Source organism: Pecten maximus, unplaced genomic scaffold (genome assembly GCF_902652985.1).
Source record: "Pecten maximus unplaced genomic scaffold, xPecMax1.1, whole genome shotgun sequence".
Taxonomy (NCBI): domain Eukaryota; kingdom Metazoa; phylum Mollusca; class Bivalvia; order Pectinida; family Pectinidae; genus Pecten; species Pecten maximus.
In genome coordinates, this window is record NW_022979587.1 from 29,421 (window position 1) to 39,544 (window position 10,124).

The window sequence follows — 10,124 nt, forward strand, 5'->3', positions numbered from 1 at the left end:
AGATTTAATCTACATTTAAAGCTCAATTAAAAGTTAATGGAGGTTTAATTTAATGAACGTTCGAACAACCGGCCCCAGGTTTCTATTGCTAAGTATAGTAACTGTTTATTTCACAAAATATTGCCTGAAATTAGTAAAAAGGAAATTTAAAACAATCTTTTGTACTCAATGTCAAAACATACAAGGACTGTTTTATTGTGTGTGTTCTAAATGATGGAATCACCCTTTAAATGAAGTAAACCAAATTTAAACCAAATGTATTACAATGTTTATGAACACATGTAAATGTACAGTGTAATATGATTTAAACCTTATAAACAACTGCTGTTAATTTCCAAAGCCTGGAAGATTATAGAATTTCTATAATTATTTTGTAATTAATCATAATTACAAAAGAAGAGTAATTGTCTATGGTGTTGACTCTTAGTAGGTTTAACTTAAATTTGCTACAAATTCTGTTTTAGTGGAGACAAGAGAATACATGTACTTACAATCAAAATTAATTAACTCGAACTATGATAACTCAAAAACACTGATTATAAATTAAAGTATCTCACTGGTCCAAGTCAAAATCTTTGTTTTTATAGTAATAAAATATATATAAGATAATTCAAAGTTTGACAACTCAAAAAACTTTGATATAAATAACTAAATTTAAACTTTCAACCAGATATTACAAAATTGACAGAGCTCAGGTGTTTGGTTAACTTTTACTACATCAAAAGCAAATGCTGCTTTCATTTTCTCATTTTCCTCAATATTTTCAATAGAAGGGTCTAAATCATGTTCTGCAACTGAGCCGCCATTGAGGAACAGATACAGCAGACCATAAAATTTCCCGTCTTCTAATTTAGATAAAGAGGATTTAAAATAATGCAAAGGTCTTTCAAAGAATTTGACTCTCTCTGTTTGTAAACTAGGTGTGTCCCTAAATAATCTACAACACTGTGGAAACCCAATGTCTGGGGCCGAGGCCACAATCTGTTTCTCCTCATCATCTGTCCATTTAACAAATTCAGTTTTTGGTTCATACAACCTTAACAATGCAAGTTTTTCTTTTTCTTCTTTGTACTGGCTAAGGTCAACAATGTTTTCTTTGGTAAATAATTTTCCAAGGCCACTTAAAGAATTAAAAATTCCACTACGAATTGTAATGACCAGATAATTAGCCTCAGATTCATTTCCACAAAGTTTTGCATTAATTTCTTTTTCTCGTTTCTCCCATTCTTTCACATCTTCCTGACACACAACATTCTTTCCATAGATGTCATCAAAATGAATAACTAATTGTGACTTTGGTGCCACCAAATCCATGTCTTTTATGTCGTGTAGTTGTAGTGGTTGTCGACATTGTTTCTGTTGCCCCTCCTCTTCATTACCGCACAGCAAACCGAGAAGTTCAAGTGCAGTAGATGATTTCCCGTCCCCGGAGTTTCCCTGGATTATAACGATCTTGTTCTTCAGAAGTTTTTGACGGGCATCTTGGAGACTTTTGGTAGAAATATACTTGTAGCTTTCTTTTTCTGTCTGAATTGTAGACTTTGTTGTATCTGCAAGGAAAGAAGATTAAACTTATAAGAACAAACATCAGAATGAAAAAGCCAAAATTCATGAGTTCCCTGGGAGCATGAGATAATATTTTTTTTACATAAAAAATGACAGACCCCCTACCACGAAAAAAAAATACCTACAATATATAGATACATATAACTTGTCACATATTACTGAACCTAATATTACATCATGTACATGAAATACATGTACATTTTTCCTGATATGGTTTATGATTATTTTCCTTATTTTAATGGATACAACCTGAAATCTTGTGATGTTAAATCAATGCCACCGAGGAAATGATTACATCACTCAAAGGGATTTGGGTGCCAACCAAATAATGATCTTGTTGGTTCTGTGAAAGACTGATCATTTCTTTACTTTCTCTTCTTTCCTATCTTAAATTCCAGTACTTCTCAAGAATAAGCAAGAACAAATTTAAAATTTCAAAATATCCTTTGTATACTGTCAGCCATATTGATTTCCTTATCAGTCTTAATAGTAAATCGGACACAACTAGGGTCTATGGGACCTACATTTCAGTTGAGAATTACTGTTTTAGTAGCCTTCCAATATTTCTCAAGAAACTTCAAGCTATAAAAATCAAAGAATTAAAGATGGCTGCCTGTTTGCTGTTTTGTTTTTCCAATCAGGCTCTCTTTGGAAAGGGCATATTTAAGAACCTCCATGAAAAGTTTACAAAAGATCCGTGCCCTATTCCCCAGGAAATCACAATTACAAGGATTTTATGGACGGACAACGAACCACAGAATAGGTCTATTTGAATTGTTCATGAACTGATATACCTAAAGAGGGGTGAGGGCTGGTGATGGTAGTGAGGAGTTGGGGGCTAAAATAGTCATTTGAAGAATAAGAGGCCCATGGGCCTGAGCAGGTCACAGAATTCTGATACATTTCAGTCAGAGTCAATATATGCATAACATCAAAATGTCATTCCATAATGTTATTCTACCCAAGTTTTGATTATAATTTTTCTAATAGCAATTAAACAAATGATGCTCAGAAGTGTGATTTCCCTTCATAAACTATAGTAAATTTTACCCCTCCCCAGAGGGGAAACGTGAGACCAAAGGGTGATGAAATTCAAACTTTTGATTCGAACTTATTTGCGTGTTGAGAAGACAATTTTTGAAATTCAGTTAATTTGACCCCATTTTGCTCCAACCCTCAGGCCCTGGGAGGTGAGGACCATATAATTTACACTGTTGGTTGACTTTGACCATAGAAGTTTCTCCAAAATTTCATTAAAATTGGTTCAGGGATTTCTGAGAAGTCAAAAATGTGAATTGTTAATGGACAGACGACTCCTACTGCACAACAATGAACAAAAGGAATTAAAATGGATGACTTCAGACTTCGACTCAGGTGACCTTAAAATTTGACAGACGACAGAAGCTGGCCCTGACAATAAGACAACCTGTTTCCATCAGTCAGCCACAATGACTATGTGACGTATCAGATAACATGTGGCCTTGACCTTTGATGGATAATTTCATCAACAGTAATTGTTATATCAAAATCAAGTTTTTTTGTGTGTTCTTTAAACATGTAAACATCAATGTTTCAAATGTTTCAGTAGCTGTCGTCCCTGATGAAGTTTGGTCCATATGGGTGTTATGTTGTATCCCTCCAATCTCAAGACTCACCTATCATAGCCGTCAACTTAGGATCCCTTCCTGTAAAATAAAATGATCCATGTCATGACATATTTCACATAACTATGATTTACAAATTTACAAAGACAACAAATAGAAAATAGTTTTGATATGTGAATCACAGGAAATTGAACTCCCTTTATGTGGAATGGTGGATAAACTGCGTTTTTATTCAGTCAAATGTTAGACAGAGATTTATTGGTAAGGTACAGATTAGCACACATAATTATAAGTTATGACATAAGAACACTGTCCCCGGGGCCAGCATGTGTGGGACACAGTGACTCCTCCGGGTAATCCCTTCTTGTCCAGCATTGTTTATGATTATAGGGTGAGGATCTTATCTTTCCCAAGATATGGAACATGAAGTAGATTACCAGGGACTGGACTAGACTTTTGGTCAATCCTGACAGTGAACTAAATTCCCAGGGACTGGACTAGACTTTGGGTCGATCCTGACAATGAACTTAATTACCAGGGACTGGACTAGACTTTGGGTCGATCCTGACAGTGAACTAAATTACCAGGGGCTGGACTAGACTTTGGGTCGATCCTGACAATGAACTTAATTACCAGGGACTGGACTAGACTTTGGGTCGATCCTGACAATGAACTTAATTACCAGGGACTGGACTAGACTTTGGGTCGATCCTGACAATGAACTTAATTACCAGGGACTGGACTAGACTTTGGGTCGATCCTGACAGTGAACTTAATTACCAGGGGCTGGACTAGACTTTGGGTCAATCCTGACAATGAACTTAATTACCAGGGGCTGGACTAGACTTTGGGTCAATCCTGACAATGAACTTAATTACCAGGGGCTGGACTAGACTTTGGGTCGATCCTGACAGTGAACTAAATTACCAGGGGCTGGACTAGACTTTGGGTCGATCCTGACAGTGAACTAAATTACCAGGGGCTGGACTAGACTTTGGGTCAATCCTGACAGTGAACTAAATTACCAGGGGCTGGACTAGACTTTGGGTCAATCCTGACAGTGAACTAAATTACCAGGGGCTGGACTAGACTTTTGGTCAATCCTGACAATGAACTTAATTACCAGGGACTGGACTAGACTTTGGGTCGATCCTGACAGTGAACTAAATTACCAGGGGCTGGACTAGACTTTGGGTCGATCCTGACAGTGAACTAAATTACCAGGGGCTGGACTAGACTTTGGGTCAATCCTGACAGTGAACTAAATTACCAGGGGCTGGACTAGACTTTGGGTCAATCCTGACAGTGAACTAAATTCCCAGGGACCAGACTAGACTTTGGGTCGATCCTGACAGTGAACTAAATTCCCAGAGGCTGGACTAGACTTTGGGTCAATCCTGACAGTGAACTAAATTACCAGGGGCTGGACTAGACTTTGGGTCGATCCTGACAGTGAACTAAATTACCAGGGGCTGGACTAGACTTTGGGTCAATCCTGACAGTGAACTAAATTACCAGGGGCTGGACTAGACTTTGGGTCAATCCTGACAGTGAACTAAATTACCAGGGGCTGGACTAGACTTTTGGTCAATCCTGACAATGAACTTAATTACCAGGGACTGGACTAGACTTTGGGTCGATCCTGACAGTGAACTAAATTACCAGGGGCTGGACTAGACTTTGGGTCAATCCTGACAGTGAACTAAATTCCCAGGGACCAGACTAGACTTTGGGTCGATCCTGACAGTGAACTAAATTCCCAGAGGCTGGACTAGACTTTGGGTCAATCCTGACAGTGAACTAAATTACCAGGGGCTGGACTAGACTTTGGGTCGATCCTGACAATGAACTAAATTACCAGGGGCTGGACTAGACTTTGGGTCGATCCTGACAGTGAACTAAATTACCAGGGGCTGGACTAGACTTTGGGTCAATCCTGACAGTGAACTAAATTACCAGGGGCTGGACTAGACTTTGGGTCAATCCTGACAGTGAACTAAATTCCCAGGGACCAGACTAGACTTTTGGTCGATCCTGACAGTGAACTAAATTCCCAGAGGCTGGACTAGACTTTGGGTCGATCCTGACAGTGAACTAAATTACCAGGGGCTGGACTAGACTTTGGGTCAATCCTGACAGTGAACTAAATTACCAGGGGCTGGACTAGACTTTGGGTCAATCCTGACAGTGAACTAAATTCCCAGGGACCAGACTAGACTTTGGGTCGATCCTGACAGTGAACTAAATTCCCAGAGGCTGGACTAGACTTTGGGTCAATCCTGACAGTGAACTAAATTACCAGGGGCTGGACTAGACTTTGGGTCGATCCTGACAGTGAACTAAATTACCAGGGGCTGGACTAGACTTTGGGTCGATCCTGACAGTGAACTAAATTACCAGGGGCTGGACTAGACTTTGGGTCAATCCTGACAGTGAACTAAATTACCAGGGGCTGGACTAGACTTTGGGTCAATCCTGACAGTGAACTAAATTCCCAGGGACCAGACTAGACTTTGGGTCGATCCTGACAGTGAACTAAATTCCCAGAGGCTGGACTAGACTTTGAGTCAATCCTGACAGTGAACTAAATTCCCAGGGACTGGACTAGACTTTGAGTCAATCCTGATAGTGAAGTGAATTACCAGGGACTGGACTAGACTTTTGGTCAATCCTGACAGTGAACTAAATTCCCAGGTGCTGGACTAGACTTTGGGTCAAATTCTGACAGTGAACTAAATTACCAGGGACTGGACTAGACTTTGGGTCAATCCTGACAGTGAACTAAATTCCCAGGGACTGGACTAGACTTTGGGTCAATCCTGACAGTGAACTAAATTCCCAGGGACTGGACTAGACTTTGAGTCAATCCTGATAGTGAAGTGAATTACCAGGGACTGGACTAGACTTTTGGTCAATCCTGACAGTGAACTAAATTCCCAGGTGCTGGACTAGACTTTGGGTCAAATTCTGACAGTGAACTAAATTTCCAGGGACTGGACTAGACTTTGGGTCAATCCTGACAGTGAACTAAATTCCCAGGGACTGGACTAGACTTTGGGTCAATCCTGACAGTGAACTAAATTCTGAGGAGCTGGAGTAGACTTTTGATCGATCCTGAAAGTGAACTAAACAAGAGGCTCAATGGGACTATATTGTTCACCTGGCTCTACAGCAACTTTAAGTTGATTGAGGTCATTTCTACAGATACTATGCTGATTACCTCTTTATTCAAATATCAGAGAATTCTCTAGTTCTTCATTCCAGCATACTATTTCCCTAATATCAGGTCTTGGAGACTGTTGGCTACCGCAAAATAATTGTTTGCAGATTATAGCATATTTGACCCAAGTGACCTTGAATGAAGGTGAAGGTCATCCATTTTAACATACTTGATAGCAATTCACCCCAGCATGCTACAGGCCAAATATCAAGTCCATGGGCATCTTGGTTATTGAGAAGAAGTTGTTTGGAGATTATAGCCTATTTGACCCATGTGACCTTGAATGAAGGTCACCTTGACTTCAATGGGTCAAGGTCACATTGATTTGAACAGACTTGATAGTCCTTCATCCCATCATCCTATAGCGCCAATATCAAGTCTCTGGGCCTTTTGGCTATTAACAGGCTGTTTAAAGATTTCAGCATATTAAACCCCTGTGACCTTGAATGAAGGTCAAGGTTATTTGTTTGAACAAACTTGGTACCCTTTATCACACCATGACACATGATCAATATCAGGTTTCTAGGCCTCTTGGATTTTGAGAATAAGTTGTTTGAAGGGAAAAGTTGAAGCAGGTGAGCTAAAAACAATATACAATGTAGTGCATTCGTGAAAGTTATTATGCATATATACAAAAAGAAAGGTTTTTCCAATGATGTCACAGTTAAAAAGAAGTCCCGGACCTGAGGTCACACGGTGTACCTATTTGGGATTGCGATATTCCATATGAGTGTTACACATGGGGACAAATGTATCTTACATATGCAAGGGTGTGGGAAATATATATCATACATAATTGTCTGTTATACCTCCATTTATCCTACCTCTTAGGTTATCTATGTCTGTTGTCACACGTGTACAATCCTTTTATGTTAGAACATCCTACCTCTTAGGTTATCTATGTCTGTTGTCACATGTATACAATCATTTTATGTCCTACCTCTTAGGTTATCTATGTCTGTTGTCACACGTGTACAATCCTTTTATGTTAGAACATCCTACATATCCTACCTCTTAGGTTATCTATGTCTGTTGTCACACATGTACAATCCTTTTATGTTAGAACATCCTACCTCTTAGGTTATCTATGTCTGTTGTCACACCTGTACAATCATTTTATGCTAGAACATCCTACATATCCTACCTCTTAGGTTATCTATGTCTGTTGTCACACGTGTACAATAATTTTATGTTAGAACATCCCACATATCCTACCTCTTAGGTTATCTATGTCTGTTGTCACATGTACACAATAATTTTATGTTAGAACATCCTACATATCCTACCTCTTAGGTTATCTATGTCTGTTGTCACACGTGTACAATAATTTTATGTTAGAACATCCCACATATCCTACCTCTTAGGTTATCTATGTCTGTTGTCACATGTACACAATAATTTTATGTTAGAACATCCTACATATCCTACCTCTTAGGTTATCTTTGTCTGTTTTCACACAAGTACAATCATTTTATGCTAGAACATCCTACATATCCTACCTCTTAGGTTATCTATGTCTGTTGTCACACATGTCAATCATTTCATCTTAGAACATCCTACATATCCTACCTCTTAGGTTATCTATGTCTGTTATCACTCGTGTACAATAATTTTATGTTAGAACATCCTACATATCCTACCTCTTAGGTTATCTATGTCTGTTATCACTCGTGTACAATAATTTTATGTTAGAACATCCTACATATCCTACCTCTTAGGTTATCTATGTCTGTTGTCACTCGTGTACAATAATTTTATGTTAGAACATCCTACATATCCTACCTCTTAGGTTATCTATGTCTGTTGTCACACGTGTACAATAATTTTATGTTAGAACATCCTACATATCCTACCTCTTAGGTTATCTATGTCTGTTGTCACACGTGTACAATAATTTTATGTTAGAACATCCTACATATCCTACCTCTTAGGTTATCTATGTCTGTTGTCACACGTGTACAATAATTTTATGTTAGAACATCCTACATATCCTACCTCTTAGGTTATCTATGTCTGTTATCACTCGTGTACAATAATTTTATGTTAGAACATCCTACATATCCTACCTCTTAGGTTATCTATGTCTGTTGTCACACGTGTACAATAATTTTATGTTAGAACATCCTACATATCATACCTCTTAGGTTATCCATATACGGTGACCAGGGATCGACACTAACAGTCGGAATTTGGTTGTGCTGCCAGAATGTCAAGACCAGCAACCCTTTTAGGCTGCCAACATTTTCAGTCAAATATATGATGTGCAGCTGAAGTTTTCCTCATTGATTTTAATTTTATTTTTCGAAACTTTTTTTTAAAGAAACCCTTTGGTGTAGATCTAATATTTTATGGTCAGAATGAACTAGATCGAAACTGCATCAAGAATTCACTATATATATCTATATAAATGTCTTACACACAATCTGACACAGGTCTCACTGTCTTGTGTATATCTATATAGATGTCTTATACACAATCTGACACAGGTCTCACTGTCTTGTGTATATCTATATATATAGATGTCTTACACACAATCTGACACAGGTCTCACTGTCTTGTGTATATCTATATAGATGTCTTACACATAATCTGACACAGGTCTCACTGTCTTGTGTATATCTATATAGATGTCTTATACACAATCTGACACAGGTCTCACTGTCTTGTGTATATCTATATAGATGTCTTACACACAATCTGACACAGGTCTCACTGTCTTGTGTATATCTATATAGATGTTGTACACATAATTTAACATTAATGCATTCTATTTAAAATTCACAGACTGTTTTTTGACTTTATATCAAATATCAACAGAGAAAAACATAACACTATATCCTCCTAACTACCCACCTTTAATCTGGTCTACGTCTCCAGGTTTAAGTTTCTTTGCTGGTGGTGGCCCTGTAAGTAAATGAATGGTATTATATACCAGAGAAATACTCATAGTCAACCAGAGTTTCATTAATCAGCTGTGATACCATATTAGGTACCAAATTGTTAAAACCAGACATGGATCTGAAATGATGCCATTTGGTATAAAACTGTTTCAACCAGACATCAAACAGTAACCATTTTTGATATCAGAGGGAGATTGGCGCCCACCAATGAACGATAACTATTTAAGGCAACGAAGTCGTGACATTTGTATATATGTAATGTGTGACTTCTCTATTTTGTGATTGTAAAACTGAAGAGGTAATTTTTTTAGTGATAGGATATTTACGGTAATTTAGTATTGAGCCTAGAATGAGTGTTGAATAGATGTATTACAAGATATATTACGATATTTTATGGGGTTTAACTATAATACAGCATGGCCCGTTTACTCAGTTCTGATTGGCCTATGCTCAGAGTGTCAACCAATTGGAGCACGTCTTGCTCTGGGTTGGGGGAAGCACATGGAGAAAATGGCGAGGGACAGACGGCCACATTTTGGGCCATAAAAATACTCATTATGATGAGATAAAAAGGGAGTTCGGGACGTTCCCAGGGGTGAGTCCAAATCTGTAAAACTTGTCTTTTCTATTGGTATGAATGTTATAAGCTGTCAATTCCATATTTTTGTGTATTTTTACATAACATGACTTATTGAAACAACGGTGTAAAATTCACGTCAGAAAATCTATGGAATTGTATTTTGAACGCCTGGATATGGGTGTAACGTTTCCGTCTGGCGACCGGTAGTGTTCCGGAGGAGTGCCCACATGTGATGACCTCGTCGCCAGTTTGTA

General features: G+C 38.2%; 1 protein-coding gene across 1 annotated transcript; it reads right to left on the reverse strand.

Moving 5' to 3' along the window:
• Positions 1–654: 654 nt before the first annotated feature.
• LOC117319001 lies at positions 655–9,358 on the reverse strand. Its single transcript, XM_033873915.1, has 3 exons — positions 9,244–9,358; positions 3,222–3,251; positions 655–1,550 (listed from the first exon to the last, which is right to left on the reverse strand). The coding sequence occupies exons 1-3, from the start codon at positions 9,353–9,355 to the stop codon at positions 655–657; spliced, it is 1,038 nt and encodes a 345-aa protein (XP_033729806.1). The 5' UTR covers positions 9,356–9,358.
• Positions 9,359–10,124: the final 766 nt, after the last annotated feature.